Source organism: Saimiri boliviensis, chromosome 20 (genome assembly GCF_048565385.1).
Source record: "Saimiri boliviensis isolate mSaiBol1 chromosome 20, mSaiBol1.pri, whole genome shotgun sequence".
Lineage (NCBI taxonomy): Eukaryota > Metazoa > Chordata > Mammalia > Primates > Cebidae > Saimiri > Saimiri boliviensis.
In genome coordinates this window covers 41,385,835-41,402,708 of record NC_133468.1, presented here as the reverse complement: position 1 = coordinate 41,402,708, position 16,874 = coordinate 41,385,835, and the positions used below count along the sequence as shown (strand labels likewise).

The 16,874-nt window shown below is 48.4% G+C and overlaps 1 protein-coding gene across 2 annotated transcripts in view; it reads right to left on the bottom strand.

Annotated features, from left to right (window-relative positions):
* Window positions 1-4,683: 4,683 nt before the first annotated feature.
* NIPSNAP2 (nipsnap homolog 2) overlaps window positions 4,684-16,874 on the bottom strand; it is a 38,964-nt gene continuing 26,773 nt past the window's right edge. For both annotated transcript variants that reach the window (XM_039460346.2, XM_074390333.1), the window contains exons 8-10: window positions 11,363-11,457; window positions 7,966-8,049; window positions 4,684-5,833 (exon numbers count right to left, since the gene is read on the bottom strand). In XM_039460346.2, coding sequence (XP_039316280.1) covers window positions 5,769-5,833; window positions 7,966-8,049; window positions 11,363-11,457 — 244 coding nt within the window. In that variant the 3' untranslated portion in view covers window positions 4,684-5,768. The remainder of the gene's footprint in view (window positions 5,834-7,965; window positions 8,050-11,362; window positions 11,458-16,874) is intronic.

The following is a 16,874-nucleotide window of genomic DNA, read 5'->3' as shown; positions in this document are numbered from 1 at the left end:
GAGGCCAGAGCTTAATTCTTACATCAATCTCCCCAAAAATTCGGAGGCCAGACTTTTTTTGAGGATAGTTTGGCAGGCCAGGGGATTTGCTTCTGGGTGGGGCCGCAGAACTGTCCATGGGTGCTCTAGGGGTGGGAGGCGGGGCAGGTAGGTCATTCGGTCCAGGGGAAGCCACTGAGTGTCAGAAATGCAAAAACCTGGGCTGGTATGCTGGCTCACACCTGTGATCCCAGCACTTTGGGAGGATGAGGCAGGCAAATCACCTGAGGGTAGGAGTTGGCGACCGGCCTGGTCAACATGGTGAAACCCCATCTCTACTGAAAATACAAAACTTAGCCGGGCTTGGGGGGGTCACACCTGTAATCTCAGCTCCTTGGGTGGCTGAGGCAGGAGAATTGCTTGAATCCAGGAGGCAGAGGCTGCAGTGAGCAGAGATTGCACCATTACACTCCAGCCTGAGTGACAGAGTGAAACCCTGTCTCCAAAAAAAAAAAGGAAAAGAAACGCAAAAACCCGAAAACACATCTCAAAAGGCCAGTCTTAGGTTCTACAGTCGTGATGTTGTTACCTGGAGGAGTAAGTGGAGGAGCTGCGGACCTGGTGCCAGTACTCTGGAACCGTGTCGAGGGCTACGCCTTGGCAGAATTTGGGGTTCCTTCATCCTCGGAGCCTGCTGGTCTCTCAGTAGCTTTATGAAGGCCATTGAGTTTTGAAGAAGGGCTATGATCAGTTCGTTTGTTTTTTGGATTTTTTTTTTTGAGACCGAGTCTCACTCTGTTGCCCAGGCTGGAGTGTAGTGGCGACATCTCCACTCACTGCAACCTCCGCCTCCCGGGTTCAAGAGTCTCCTGCCTCAGCTGGGATTATAGGCATGCGACACCATGCCCTGCTAATTTTTTGTGTGTTTTTGATAGAGACGGGGTTTCACCATGTCGGTCAGACTTATCTCAAACTCCTGACCTCGTGATTCGCCCGCCTCAGCCTCCCAAAGTTTTGAGATTACAGGCGTGAGCCAACGTGCCTGGCCAGGTGACTATCATTTAAACTATAAACTCCCAGTTTAGCTTGGCCCAAGCCCAGCCATGACTAAGGGCAGTTGGAAGGCTAAAGGCAAGATTGAGGTGGTTAAATTACATCTCACTTGTAGCATTTTTGCAAAGGTAGCTTTATTTTGTGTGTGTGTGTGTGTGTGTGTGTGTGTGTGCGCGCGCGCGCGCACGCTTTGAGACAGGGTCTCGCTCAAAGGTGCAGTGACACAATCTCAGCTCACTGTAACCTTTACCTCTTGGGTTCCAACTTTCCTGTTCTGGTCCATTTTTCATAAGCATGCAAAGGTGGTTTCAGAGCCCATCCATGCGGCTGTGGCCTGAACACAAGGTGGACATGAATTTGGCTTCGAGGAATCTGACCCGCTGAGAAATACTGATGCCCGCATGGAACCCTCTATAGGAGAGGCTGGGCCCACAGCCTGCCCAGACAATCCCTGCTTTGTTGTGTTGGAGGAGTGAGTTTGAAATGCAGCAAGAACTGCCCCAACCCCTTCCACATGTTTTGAATTCTGGACTCTCTGGAAATAGCTACCGAAGAGCTCTCCAGGACGTACCCACCTGCCTACACTCGGCTGGAAACAGAAAGGCCTGGCTGATTGTCCGGGCGACACCATTGTTAATTCTGATTATGAACACTGCTTACATCAACAGGAAGAGCTAAGAACTGGGATCATGAGGTCCCTTGGTGGCTCACGTGTCTAATCCCAGCATTCTGGGAGGCTGAGGTGGGCAGATCACCTGAGGTCGGGAGTTTGAGACCAGCCTGACCAACATGGAGAAACCCCGTCTCTAGTAAAAATACAGAATTAGCTGGGCGTGGTAGCACGCGCCTGTAATCCCGGCTGATCCGGCGGCTGAGGCAGGAGAATTGCTTGAACCTGGGAGGTGGAGGTTGCGGTGAGCCGAGATTGCACTCCAGCCTGGGCAACAAGAGCGAAACTCCTCCAACTCAAAAAAAAAAAAAAAAAAAAAAAAAAAAAAAAAAAAAAAAGCCAGGCGCGGTGGCTCAAGCCTGTAATCCCAGCACTTTGGGAGGCTGAGGCGGGTGGATCACAAGGTCGAGAGATCGAGACCACCCTGGTCAACATGGTGAAACCCCGTCTCTACTAAAAATACAAAAAATTAGCTGGGCGTGGTGGCACGTGCCTGTAATTCCAGCTACTCAGGAGGCTGAGGCAGGAGAATTGCCTGAACCCAGGAGGCGGAGGTTGCGGTGAGCCAAGATCGCGCCATTGCACTCCAGCCTGGGTAACAAGAGCGAAACTCTGTCTCAAAAAAAAAAAAAAAAAGAGTTGGGATCATGAAGCCAAGAGCAGAAATTTGTAAGGGTATTAAGTTGAAACAATAAAATTCCTTTAAAGCTTTTATATGCTTTAAAAAAAAAAAAAAGGCCTTATGTCCCCGCCCACCCCATTTTCTCCTGGTTTAACTGCTGCTTATCTTTTACTTTTTTTTTTTGTAGAGACAGGGTCTTGTTCTGTCGCCATCACAGATCACTGCGGCCTGGCACTCCGGAGCTCAGGTGGTCCTCCTGCTTTGGCCTCCTGAATAAGTGAGACCACAGGCGCACACCACCACACCTGGCTAATAATTCATTTGTTTCTGGAGATGGGGGGGTCTTGCTATGTTGTCCAGGCTGGTCTTGAACTCCTGGCCTCAAACGATCCTCTGTTCTCAACCTCCAAAAGTGTTGGAATTGTAAATCGGAGCCACTGCGCCCAGGCCTAACTGCTGGTTTAATAGTCTTCTTCCATTTCTCTCTCTTCTACCAGAGACAAGTGTGTTTCCATAGCACCCAGGGAGGGTGCTGGGGCTGCTGCTCCCAAGGGCAAGGCCAGGAGAGAGCAGCGGATTCCAGAGATGGGCCTCAGGAAGCGGAAACACTGACCTGATGGCTTTTGCCTCTACAACCCTCAGAATCTTCATGAGCAGCTTCAGAAAATCTAACCATAGTAAGTCACACTGCTTATTTCCCCATTTTGCAAGGCGTTTTCACCTCTCCTCATGTGATTTGAACAGTCCTAAGGTCAGCAGTATAGAAGCTGTCCTTGGCTGGGCACGGTGGCTCACCCCTGTAATCCCAGGACTTTGGGAGGCCAAGGCGGATGGATCAGATGTCAGGCGGTGAAGAGCGTCCTGGCCAACATGGTGAAACCTCGTTTCTACTAAAAATACAAAAAAATTAGCTGGGTGTTGTGGCAGGCACCTGTAATCCCAGCTGCTCGGGAGGCTGAGGCAGTAGAATTGCTTGAACCTGGGAGGTGGAGGTTGCAGTGAGCCAAGATTGTGCCACTGCACTCCAGCCTGGGCGACAGAGTGAGACTCTATCTCAAAAAGAAAGAAAAGGAAAAAAAAAGAAACTGCTGTCCTCTCTTTTTTTTAGATGGAGTCTTGCTCTGTTGCTCAGGCTGGAGTGCGATGGTGTGATCTCGGCTCACTGCAACCTCTGCCTCGAAGGTTCAAGCAATTCTGCCTCAGCCTCCTGAACAGCTGGGATTACAGGCACCTGCCACCACGCCTGGCTAATTTTTGTATTTTTGCAGAGACTGGGTTTCACAGTGTTGGCCAGGCTGGTCTCAAGTGATCGGTCCGCCTTGTCCTCCCCATGTGCTGGTATTACAGGCATGAGCCACCTTGCCCGGCCCTGCTGTCTTCTTTAACAATCAGGGAACAGCCCCACCAGAGTTAATGACTGCTCTGAGATCATGTTCAGGGCTGGAACCCAAGGCAGTGGTTTCCACATTTTTTTTTTTTTTTTTTTTTTTTTTTTGAGACGGAGTTTCGCTCTTGTTACCCAGGCTGGAGTGCAATGGCGCGATCTCGGCTCACCGCAACCTCCGCCTCCTGGGTTCAGGCAGTTCTCCTGCCTCAGCCTCCTGAGTAGCTGGGATTACAGGCACGCGCCACCATGCCCAGCTAATTTTTTGTATTTTTAGTAGAGACGGGGTTTCACTATGTTGACCAGGATGGTCTCGATCTCTCGACCTCGTGATCCACCCGCCTCGGCCTCCCAAAGTGCTGGGATTACAGGCTTGAGCCACCGCGCCCGGCCTATCATTTTTTGAGATAGGGTCTAGCTGTTGCCCAAATTGTAGTGCAGTGGTGCAATCACAGCTCATTACAGCCTCAACCTCCTGGGCTCAAGCAGTCCTCCTGCCTCAGCCTCCTGAGTAGCTGGGACTACAGGCGCATGCTACCATGCCCAGCTAATTTTTCCAATTTTTGTAGAGACAAGTTTCACTCATGTTGCCCAGGCTGGTCTCGAACTCCTGCGCTCGAGGAGTGTTGGAATTACCAGTGTGAGCCACAGGGTCCAGCCACTAGGATCTTTCTAATGGCCTCCAGCACTCAACGGGTCCAGCCCTGTGACCTCTGAGCTGGCGTCCCAGTACAGTCTCCCTTGAGTCTGCTTCCACCATGGTGCCTTCTGCGATCCTCAGCACACACCAGGCATGCCCTTGCCCAGGGCCTGGTAATTTGTTCCTATGGAGGGATTTTCCCCAGAAGCCAGCTGACTTCCTCACTTCCTTCAATCCTGTTACAAGGTCTTTTGCAAGAGTGACAGGTTCATTCACAGCACGTTTGTCATTCTCACCACAAATGTAAAAAAAAAAAAGAGTCCAAACATGATATGTGAAAATTAAGAGGATTTTATTGACTTTTCTATGTTCTTGGAGAAAATCATTCACATGTAAAAGTTTGACACTGGATATGAGATTTATTCACACTTTACATGTACATTCTGGATTGTGGAGCAGACGTAATTGTTGATTTCAGCAGGACTTTCACATGATAACAGTCACAAAATTGGCACACTATATTAAAAAATGAAATCAAACAGCCAGACAAAAAGTATGCAGCTTTATGTCAATTTGAATCTCAACATGCACCACCCTCATTCATGATCTTGAAGTATCTGCTGTGCACTTATTAAAATATTAAACAGAGAGTGTCTGAGGTCACAAATGACCATTTACAAAATAAAGCCTCTTTTCCTAGTGCTACTTGTTTTATTATAGAAAAATATCACAAATAAAAATTAGTGCTATTCAAGGTGTTCATTTCAAAATCGCATGTGATACACAAGTGTCAAGCCATTGTTTCTGAATCTCACATAGAAACATCACAGTACAGGATGTGAAACTGATTTACCGATTAAATGTACCTTGCCCAGCTTGGGAAACACACTGTCTACTACGTGGACTGCTGACAAATGAGAGTGAATTAACACATTTTCAGTTATTGGGTACACTTTTAAGTTGTTCCTCCTCAGAGACTCAGAAAAACTGCTCGAGAAACATGACAAGATTTGTATTTCTTCCTGATACAAGAAATTTGTCTAAAAATCTGTAATTATAATGCAGATTTTTTTTAAAGAAATGACTCATTTTTTTCATAGTTGGAATCTTATTTTAGAGATGATTCAGATTTCCATCTGGACCCGTTCTGGAGGGTGGGAAGAGCAGCTCAGTGTTACAAGGTACACTGCACACCACGGGGATGTTTCAGAGAGGCCGACAGGGCGCTGTCTCGGCAGTACAACTGTGACTGTTGCCTTTCTTGTGATTATGTAAATTTTAAAGAAAAGAAGTCTCTCACAAGCTACAGACGGCAGCTTAAACCTCGGTGTTTCTTTTTTCACTTGATAAACAATTAAAATTAATTTATGACAAATACTTGTCACAGAAATGTACGTAGGCACATATAAACTCTACAGCTTTACTGGAGGGGCGAGGTCTTCAGTGGGATCATGATTCTGGATTCCATTTCCTGAATAAGTGGGACTGAAAACAGGATGAGGGTTACTGTGCTTGCTCTTTTCTAAACACATGACGGTCACTGACACTACCAGACAGACAGCTGAGAACGTTCACAGACGGGCTGCTGAAAACAAGAGGGTATCAGAACACACAGGACTGATCTCAAGGGCAGAAATACACAAGCGAACCCTGTATCCGCTGGCATCCTACAAGACGCTATTAATTTGACAACATATCCTACCTGGAGATTTATTTTATTTGTGGGAGGTGGGGAAAGTCCGTATTGTGAGGAAAAATAGTGATTTCTCAAATGTTCTTTGGGTAAGCAGCAAAATCACATACAATTGTGTATATATATATATATATATATATATATATATATATATATATATATTTTTTTTTTTTTTTTTTTTTTGAGACGGAGTTTCGCTCTTGTTACCCAGGCTGGAGTGCAATGGCGCGATCTCGGCTCACCGCAACCTCCGCCTCCTGGGTTCAGGCAATTCTCCTGCCTCAGCCTCCCGAGTAGCTGGGACTACAGGCGTGCGCCACCATGCCCGGCTAATTTTTGTATTTTTAGTAGAGACGGGGTTTCATCTTGCTGACCAAGATGGTCTCGATCTCTTGACCTCGTGATCCACCCGCCTCGACCTCCCAAAGTGCTGGGATTATAGGCGTGAGCCACCGCAACCGGCCCAATTGTTTTCTTATAAAAATCAAGCAAACAGGGTTTTATAATACTATCTATTTATGCATGTGTACATGCATGTCTATGTACCCATGCATACATACTGTACCTACTGGAAGTTTAACTTACATAATTTCAAAATCACTCTTTAATGCATGTATTAAGTTCTAGTTTGGGGTACTAACAATTTTGATGGAAAAGGAAAGTTTAGGAAAAAATTGGCCGGGCGTGGTGGCTCATGCCTGTAATCCCAGCACTTTGGGAGGCCGAGGCGGGTGGATCACGAGGTCAAGAGATCGAGACCATCCCGGTCAACATAGTGAAACCCCGTCTCTACTAAAAATACAAAAAATTAGCTGGGCATGGTGGCGCATGCCTGTAATCCCAGCTACTCGGGAAGCTGAGGCAGGAGAAATGCCTGAACCCAGGAGACGGAGGTTGCAGTAAGCCGAGATCGCGCCATTGCACTCCAGTCTGGGTAACAAGAGAAAAAAAAAAATTCTATTTGTGTAAGAAGTTTTCAGAGAATACAGAAATCTACAAAAAAAGGTACTTACGTAATATTTACAACATCCCAGGGTCTAAAAACTACCAGACGACATACACATTTGAAAGAATGAGCGGTGGCTCACGTCTGTAATCCCAGCACTCTGTGAGGCCGAGGTGGGGGGATCACAAGGTCAGGAGTTTGAGACCAGCCTAGCCAATATGGTGAAATTCCAGCTGTACTAAAAATACAAAAATTAGCCGGGCGCAGTGGCAGGTGCCTGTAGTCCCAGCTACTCGGGAGGCTGAGGCAGGAAAGTTGCTTGAACTTGGGAGGCAGAGGTTGCAGTGAGCTCAGGTCGTGCCACTGCACTCCAGCCTGGGCAACAGGGTAAGACTCTACCTCCCCAACCCTGTCAAAAAAAGGAAAAGAAAAAACGAGTTCTGTCTCAAAAAAAATTTTAAAAAGAAAAAAGAAAAAAAAAAGAACATTCTGCTGTGTTGAAAAAAAGTCTTATAGGTATCAGAGAAAAATGTACTATCTCCCATCCCCACAACCTGATGATTCCCTATCCTAGCAACATACTATTAAAAAAGCCACCCAGGGCTGAGCATGGTGGCTCTCACCTGTAATCCCAGCACTTTGGGAGGCTTAGGCGGGCAGATCACGAAGTCAGGAGTTTGAGACCAGCCTGACCAACATGGTGAAACCCCATCTCTACTAAAAATACAAAAATCAGCTGGGTGTGGCGGCATGTGCCTGTCATTCTAGCTACTCAGGAGGCTGAGGCAGGAGAATTCCTTGAACCCAGGAGCTGGAGGTTGCAGTGAGCTGAGGTTGCACCACTGCACTCCCGCCTGGGCGACAGAGCAAGACTCTATCTCCCACCTCCTGGAAAAGGCCACCTATCAGTGTCAGGGTGAAAGAACGTGACTGAAATGGTGCGACAAAAACAGCCTTTGGTGGCCATGAGGAGATTACCTGTGTAGTACACCAATTCCTCCCAGCCGTGCTTGTGCCACGCTGCGTTCCGTATGTCCTCCCTGCTCTGAAGATCCCTGTAAGCTTAAAAATAACCACACGGAGAAGTGAGACTTAAAGCATACACCCGCATTCCACCTGCACGTCCGTAAGGGCTCGCTTTACCTGGGAACCCAGTTCTCTCGGGGGCTACTTCAGGTGTGTACTGCTGAGCTGGGAAAACTGTGAGCTGGTTATTCCGAGCCAAATTATATTAGGCCACGCGGGAAAAGCAAAATTTCAGTCTTTTTTTTTGAGACAGAGTCACTCTGTCACCTAGGCTGGAGTGCAGTGGCACGACGCTGGCTCACTGTGGCCTTGACAATCCAGGCTCGAGCGACCCTCCTGCCTCAGCGTCCCGAACAGCTGGGACTACAGGCATGTGCTACCACACTGGCTAATTTTTGTCTTTTTTTTGGGCCCAGGCAGGTGTCAAACTCCTGGGCTCAAGTCATCAGGCTGCCTTGGCCTCCCGAAGTGCTGGGATTACAGGTATGGGCGACCACGCCTGACCCATTCTTTAAGTTAAAAAAATTATTTATGGCCGGGCGCGGTGGCTCAAGCCTGTAATCCCAGCACTTTGGGAGGCCGAGGCGGGTGGATCACGAGGTCGAGAGATCGAGACCATCCTGGTCAACATGGTGAAACCCCGTCTCTACTAAAAGTGCAAAAAATTAGCTGGGCATGGTGGCGCGTGCCTGTAATCCCAGCTACTCAGGAGGCTGAGGCAGGAGAATTGCCTGAACCCAGGAGGCGGAGGTTGCGGTGAGCCGAGATTGCGCCATTGCACTCTAGCCTGGGTAACAAGAGTGAAACTCCACCTCAAAAAAAAAAAAAGTAATAATAATAATTATTATTTATTTGTTTGTTCGAGATGGGGTCTCACTATGTTGCCCAGGCTGGTCTCAAACTCCTGGACTCAAGTGATCCTGACTCAGCCTCCCAAACTGCTGGGATTTGAGGTGTGAGCCACCACATCTGGCCACAATTCCCTCTAAAGCTTTACAGTCTAGTGAATCTAAGACATGCCTTTATTTATTTATTTATTTATTTTTTTAGACGGAGTTTCGCCCTTGTTACCCAGGCTGGAGTGTAATGGCGCGATCTCGGCTCACCGCAACCTCCGCCTCCTGGGCTCAGGGAATTCTCCTGCCTCAGCCTCCTCAGTAGCTGGGATTACAGGCACGTGCCACCATGCCCAGCTAATTTTTTGCACTTTTTAGTAGAGACGGGGTTTCACCATGTTGACCAGGATGGTCTTGATCTCTCGACCTCGTGACCCACCCGCCTCGGCCTCCCAAAGTGCTGGGATTACAGGCTTGAGCCACCGCGCCCGGCCAAGACATGCCTTTATAAACCAAGTGAACTTCTCTAACAACATGTTAAATTCATGACCAGAAACTGAGACCACAGATAAGCAGTGTCAAATTCAATTCTACTCAACATTTAGCTTGCACGACACTGATCTGGGCAGGGGCTGTGTTCCATGCCGTGAAGCCCCAGGATATGAGGCAGGCAAGGTCAGCTGTGGAGAGTGCCGGGGCCACGCAAGGACGCGGCGCACAGGGGAGCATGGTGGAGAATGGCCGAGCTTCTGGAAATGTGCGAGCTGACAAGGTGGTGTAGAAGCTGAACAGGAATCACTGACGTAGGAATGAGAAGGAGCCTCAGGTGAAGGGGGATCACCTGGCTCACGGTAAAATTCACGGCTACCTCATCCAGATGTCTTGGTTTGTTTGTTTTTTTTTCCCCGAGATGGAGTCTCCCTCTGTCACCAGGCTGGAGTGCAGTGGTTCAGTCTCGGCTCACTGCAACCTCCACCTCCTGAGTTCAAGTGATTCTCCTGCCTCAGCCTCCTGTGTAACTGGGACTACAGGCAGGCACCACCACATGTGGCTGATTTTTTTTTTTTTTGGGACAGAGTCTCGCTCTGTCACCCCAGCTAGAGTGCAGTGGTGCGATCTCGGCTCACTGCAACATCTGCCTCCTGGGTTCTAGTGATTCTCCTGCCTCAGCCTCCTGAAGAGTTGGGACTACAGGTGCGTGCCACCATACCTGGTTAATTGTTTTGTATATTTTTTTTAGTGGAGACAGTGTTTCACCATATTGGCCAGGATGATCTCAATCTCCTGACCTCGAGATCCGCCCGCCTCGGCCTCCCAGAGTGCTGGGATTACAGGTGTGAGCCACTGCACCTGGCCTAAATTATTGTATTTTTAGTAGAAATGAGGTTTCACTATGTTGGCCAGGCTGGTCTCTAATTCCCGACCTCAGGTGATCCATCCACCTCGGCCTCCCAAAGTGCTGGGATTACATGTGTGAGCCACTGTGCCCAGCCAGTATCTTAATTATATATATATATTATTTTGAGACACAGTCATGCTCTGTTGCCCAGGCTGGAGTGGCACAGTCACAGCTCACTGCAGCCTCGAACTCCTGGCCTCAGGCAATCCTCCTCCTCATCTTGCTGTTGCTCTGTGAAGCCTGAGTCCTCCCCACAGGGCGAAGACAAGGGGTCTGCCCTGTGTTCCCCACAGCCTCTGCGAGAGCTCTGCATTCACATTCTGGTGCCTACCTGTTTGCAATTCCAGGCTCCTGCATCTGGGAGGCCCTCTCTGGGCAGCTACAGGTGCTGATGTGAATGCAGCACGCACCTGGCTTGACCTCTGCCCGACAGCCTGAAGGATGGAACCTTCCTCTATCCAATCTGGCCCATGTAGCACTTGCCCTTATTAAGAGACAGGGATGCCTGGGAGGGTTGCATACGACACAAGCTACGACAGTCGTGACAGTTCCACTCAGGGCTCGGGGGGCTCAGGAGTGACGAGGTTCACTAGCAGGGACAGGGTGACATCTGGGGCAGGCCTGGAAATACACCAAAGACCGCACCAAACAAGAGTGGGTGGGGATGGAAAAGGTGGGGGGTCTGTGTCCTAAGACAGTGGAACCACATCACAGAAGCAGGCAGTGAGAGTGTGCAGGGGGCCGCCGCTCTGGGTAAAAGGCAGGCCTGTCTCTGCTAAGGCAGTAGCCAGTCAGTCTACGCAGAAAGGCTGGGCCCGCTCTGTGTAAGGCACTGGGCCTTCCCTGGCCTCCTTCTCCCATGGATGCCTGCTTCACCCCTTCTTCCTTTCTCCATCATCCCCAATCATTCCCGCTCACTAACGCCATGTATCTGTGGACTTTCGCTGCTGGCCTTGCCAGTTCCAGCCAGCCTCACACATACTGTCCCTCTGGGACGTCTGGATTTGCTGCAGTGGTTAAAGTTACTGACTCCAGATGTGCTCTACTGCCCAGTACAACTTAGTAATGAACTCTTAAACCCGAGCAACTTGAAAAGAAAGAAGAAAACAGATACCCCAAAGATGGTGGACCATGTACAGCTGCCCGATCTGAGAGAAGAATCCTCCCACAGCTTCGTTACCGTCCTGTCTGAAGCGGATCGCGCGAGCCCTGTAAGAGTGAGGCGATGTTTAAGACACTGAATTAGATGCACCAGAGAGAAACAGTGGTAAGTTTCCGCATCCTCAGGGCAGGCTATTCAAAATGAGGACTAGGCCGGGCGCAGTGGCTCAAGCCTGTAATCCCAGCACTTTGGGAGGCCGAGGCGGGTGGATCATGAGGTCGAGAGATCGAGACCATCCTGGTCAACATGGTGAAACCCCGTCTCTACTAAAAATACAAAAAAAATTATCCGGGCATGGTGGCGCATGCCTGTAATCCCAGCTACTCAGGAGGCTGAGGCAGGAGAATCGTCTGAACCCAGGAGGCGGAGGTTGCGGTGAGCCGAGATCGCGCCATTGCACTCCAGCCTGGGTAACAAGAGCGAAACTCCGTCTCAAAAAATAAAAAAAGACAAAAACAAAAACAAAATGAGGACTAATTGCTTATCAAATTGTTATCAAGTTCTCTAATGCAAATAAGAAGTTACTTTATTATTTTTGAGATGGAGTCTCATTCTGTCACCCAGGCTGGAGTGGAGTGGCACAATCTTAGCTCACTGCAACCTCCCACCTCCTGGGTTCAAACAATTATCTTGCCTCAGCTTCCTGAGAAGCTGGTATTACATGTGCCCGCCACCAGGCCTGGCTTTTTTTTTTTTTTTAGATGGAGTTTCGCTCTTGTTGCCCAGGCTGGAGTGCAATGGCGCGATCTTGGCTCACCACAACCTCTGCCTCCCGGGTTCAAGCGATTCTCCTGCCTCAGCCTCCCAAGTAGCTGCGACCACAGGCATGCACCACCACACCTGGCTAATTTTGTATTTTTAGTAGAGACGGGGTTTCTCCATGCTGGTCATGCTGGTCTCGAACTCCTGACCTCAGGGGATCCGCCTGCCTTGGCCTCCCAAAGTTCTGGGATTACAAGAGTGAGCCACCGCACCCAGCCATAATTTTTGTATTTTTAGTAGAGATGGGGTTTCACCATGTTGGTCAGGCTGGTCTTTAACTCCTGACCTCAGGTGATCCGTCCACCTCGGCCTCCCAAAGGGTTACAGGCATAAGCCACTGTGCCTGGACTATTTTATTTCTGAGACTCTGTCTCACTGTGCTGCCTAGGCTGGAGTGCAGTGGTGGCATCTCAGCTCACTGCAACCTCTGCCTCCTGGGATCAAGTCATTCTTCTGCCTCAGCCTCCTGAGTGGCTGGGATTACAAGCACCCGCCAACTCGCTTGGCTAATTTTTGCACTTTCAGTAGAGACAGAGTTTCACCATGTTGGCCGGGGTGGTCTCAAACTCCTGACCTCAAGTAATCTGCCCACTTCAGCCTCCCAAAGCGCTGGGATTATAGGTGTGAGCCACCACACCCGACCTAAAAGTCATTTTAATGTATATGAAATGTAGGCATACTTTTCTACAGCTATAATAATTTTTTGAGAAAATGTGCAGTATTTAATAATTATTAAAAATAAAAACAGCGGCCGGGTGCGGTGGCTCAAGCCTGTAATCCCAGCACTTTGGGAGGTCAAGGCGGGTGGATCACGAGGTCAAGAGATCAAGACCATCCTGGTCAACACGGTGAAATCCCGTCTCTACTGAAAATACAAAAAATTAGCTGGGCATGGTGGTGCGTGCCTATAATCCCAGCTACTCAGGAGGCTGAGGCAGGAGAATTGCCTGAACCCAGGAGGTGGAGGTTGCGGTGAGCGGAGATCGCGCCATTGCACTCCAGCCTGGGCAAGAAGAGCTAAACTCCGTCTCAAAAAAAAAAAAATAAAAAAAAATAAAAAATAAAAAAAATAAAAACTGTAATCCCAGCACTTTGGGAGGCCGAGGCGGGTGGATCACGAGGTCAAGAGATCGAGACCATCCTGGTCAACATGGTGAAACCCCGTCTCTACTAAAAATACAAAACATCAGCTGGGCATGGTGGCGTGTGCCTGTAACCCCAGCTACTCAGGAGGCTGAGACACGAGAATTGCCTGAACCCAGGAGGCGGAGGTTGCGGTGAGCCGAGATCGCGCCATTGCACTCCAGCCTGGGTAACAAGAGCGACACTCTGTCTCAAAAAAAAAAAAAAAAAAAAAAAAAAAAAAAAAGAAAAAATCGGCACTTGGCTTAAACTTTCCTTTTTAAGAATTTTGCACTGCAAAAGGTATCAGCTCTGTACTTTTTTTGAAATGGAGACTTCCTCCATCTCCCAGGCTGGTGTGCAGAGGGTGGATGGATCTCAGCTCACTGCAACCTCCATCTCCTGGGTACAAGCTATTCTCATGCCTCAGCCTCCTGAGTAGCTGGAATTACAGGCATGTGCCACCACACCTGGCCACTTTTTTTTTTTGGGACGGAGTTTCACTCTTGTTGCCTAGGCTGGAGGGCAGTGCCACGATTTCGGCTCACTGCAAGCTCCATCTCCTGTGTTCAAGCTATTCTCGTGCGTCAGGCCAGGCTGATCCTCAGTCTGCCCCACTGCGGCCTCCCAAAGTGCCAGGGTTATAGGCATGAGCCACAGACCAACCTAGAGCCCTTCATTTTTTTTTTTGAGACGGAGTCTTGCTCTGTTGCCCAGGCTCTAGAATAGTGGCGGGATCTTGGCTCACTGCAACCTCCACCTCCCAGGTTCAAGCGATTCTCCTGCCTCAGCCTCCTACGTAGCTGAGATTACAGGTGTGCACCACCATGCCTGGCTAATTTTTGTATTTTTAGTAGAGATGGGGTTTCACCACATTGGCCAGGCTGGACTTGTACTCCTGACCTCAGGTGATCTGTCCACTTCTGCCTTCCTAACTGCTGGGATAACAAGCGTGAGCTGCTGTGCCCAGTTCAGAGCCCTTTAATGTAAACACCTTTCACACCTGAATCAGATATATATATTTTTAGGAATTTAAATGCATCACTATACATGTATATATATATATACATGTATAGTGATGCATTTAAATTCCTAAAAATGTTTTTTAAATGTCCCCATTTTTTTCAAAAGCAGTTTTTTTAGATCAAAGGTGAAAAGGAAGGGGGTTCAAACGACGCAGGAAGGTCACCGGAGGACGCAGAGTTAAGTTCCATCGGATCACACCCCACTCTGCCCAGGCTCTGGTCTGAAGTCTCAGTCACATCGGGGCCCCACAGTTGACAAGACTTGGGAGACAGATTTATTCTAACTCATTCCAAAGAGCTGGCAGCATATAAACAAGGACAGCAACCTACTAATACCGACGGCGAAAGTCGTCACTCTCACGGCACAAGGCGCTGGGGTTGGCCTGGCTGAGCATTCTCTTCCTGGAGGCAAACCTCCTGTGCACTTAATGACGACATCGCAAAAGGGGGAACAAAATCCAAGCAGGGGTGATTTCCTGTGAGTGAGCAGGTCGCTCGTCTTTCCACGGGCAGGGTCTCACTCTGTCACCCAGACTGGAGCACAGCGCCATGATCTCAGCGGACTGCAGCATGAAATGCCTGGCCTCGAGGGAGCCTCCTGCCTTGGCCTCCTGAGTAGTTGGAACTTTAACCCTGCGTCACTAAGCACAGCCAATTCTTTTTTTATTTTTTCTTTTTTTTAGAGACAGGGCCTTGCTATGTTGCCTGGGCTGGTCTTGAACTCCTGGGCTCAAGCGATCCAGTCTCCTTAAAATCACTCTACACCTCTGCTCTAATCCACCATGGGCTGAATGCCACAATGGGGACCTTACCCAAGCACTTCGGCTCCTTTAGGGTAAAAAAGGGACTTCTTGCTATTGTCTCCATAGATTTTTATCCACAAATAAGATGACATCTTTAATCTTAACATTGAGAATTAAGTGATCAATATCTTCACAGAAATTACAAATCTGATTATTGAAATTAGGCAAATCACTTCAATGTGCATTCTAACTCTATTCAGAAGAACAAAATCTGGCTTTCATTAATAGTGATAAATATTCCAGATTATTGATTTCATTCTGAATTTTTGTAATTTAGTTGTGGTAGGCAAAGAAAACATACTTGCCTTAGCCTGGTAACATTCAGAAACCTGTATAGACGAGGTGGTCACCATCTTAAATAGTTACCTATGTGCCAAAAAGTAAATTGAATGCTGAACTGGCTTTATAAATAATGGTTTTTTTTTTGAGACAGACTTTCACTCTTGTTGCTGGAGTGCAGTGGTGCAATCTCGGCTCAATGCAATCTCTACCTCCCGGGTTCCAGCGATTCTCCTGCCTGAGCCTCCTGAGTAGCTGGGATTACAGCCATGCACTACCATGCCCAGCTAATTCTGCATTTTTAGTAGAGACGGGGTTGGTCTCGAACTCCCAACCTCAGGTGATCCGCCCGCCTCAGCCACCCAAAGTGCTAGTATTACAGGTGTGAGTCACTGCACCTGGATAAATAATTTTAAAAGTAACTGAATAACCTAAGTATTTCCCTGTGGATTCCACGAGGATCACGTCTTGATCAGCAATGTGCAAAAACTGAACCAGTGAGTGATCCTGTTCTGTCAACAGCTCAATGACGAACACCAGTAGTCCAAAAACAAAAGCACAAAAATTGTATATAACAGTTGCACAAAATCAAATATTTCTTAGTTTTCAAATAAGAAATTCTAACTTGTAGTATTTAGCCTTTGATGATCTAAGGAGGAAAGATTCATTAGAAATAAAGATGACAGGGCCGGGCGCGGTGACTTAAGCCTGTAATCCCAGCACTTTGGGAGGCCGAGGCGGGTGGATCGCGAGGTCAAGAGATCGAGACCATCCTGGTCAACATGGTGAAACCCCGTCTCTACTAAAGATACAAAAAGCGCCGGGCGCGGTGGCTCAAGCCTGTAATCCCAGCACTTTGGGAGGCCGAGGCGGGTGGATCACGAGGTCGAGAGATCGAGACCATCCTGGTCAACATGGTGAAACCCCGTCTCTACTAAAAGTGCAAAAAAGTAGCTGGGCATGGTGGCGCGTGCCTGTAATCCCAGCTACTCAGGAGGCTGAGGCAGGAGAATTGCCTGAACCCAGGAGGCAGAGGTTGCAGCGAGCCGAGATCACGCCATTGCACTCCAGCCTGGGTAGCAAGAGTGAAACTCCATCTCAAAAAAAAACAAAAACAAAAAAAAAAAACAAACAAAAAAAGAAATAAAGATGACAGAACTATCTGGTGGTGGTAGAACAGATCTCAGGAATTATTTCATGCACAGCAGGAAATTTCATAACCAAAACAGGAGAAAAACAGGGGCTGGGCATAGTGGCTCATGCCTGTAATCCCGGCACTTTGGGAGGTTAGGGCAGGCAGGTAGGTCACTTGAAGTCAGAGTTCGCGAACAGCCTGGCCAACATGGCAAAATCCTGTCTCCAGTAAAAATACAAAAAATTAGCCAGGTGTGGTGGTGCAGCCTGTAATTCCAATTACTTGGGAAGCTGAGGCAGGGAGAGGCTGCAGTGAGCCAAGATCATGACACTGCACCC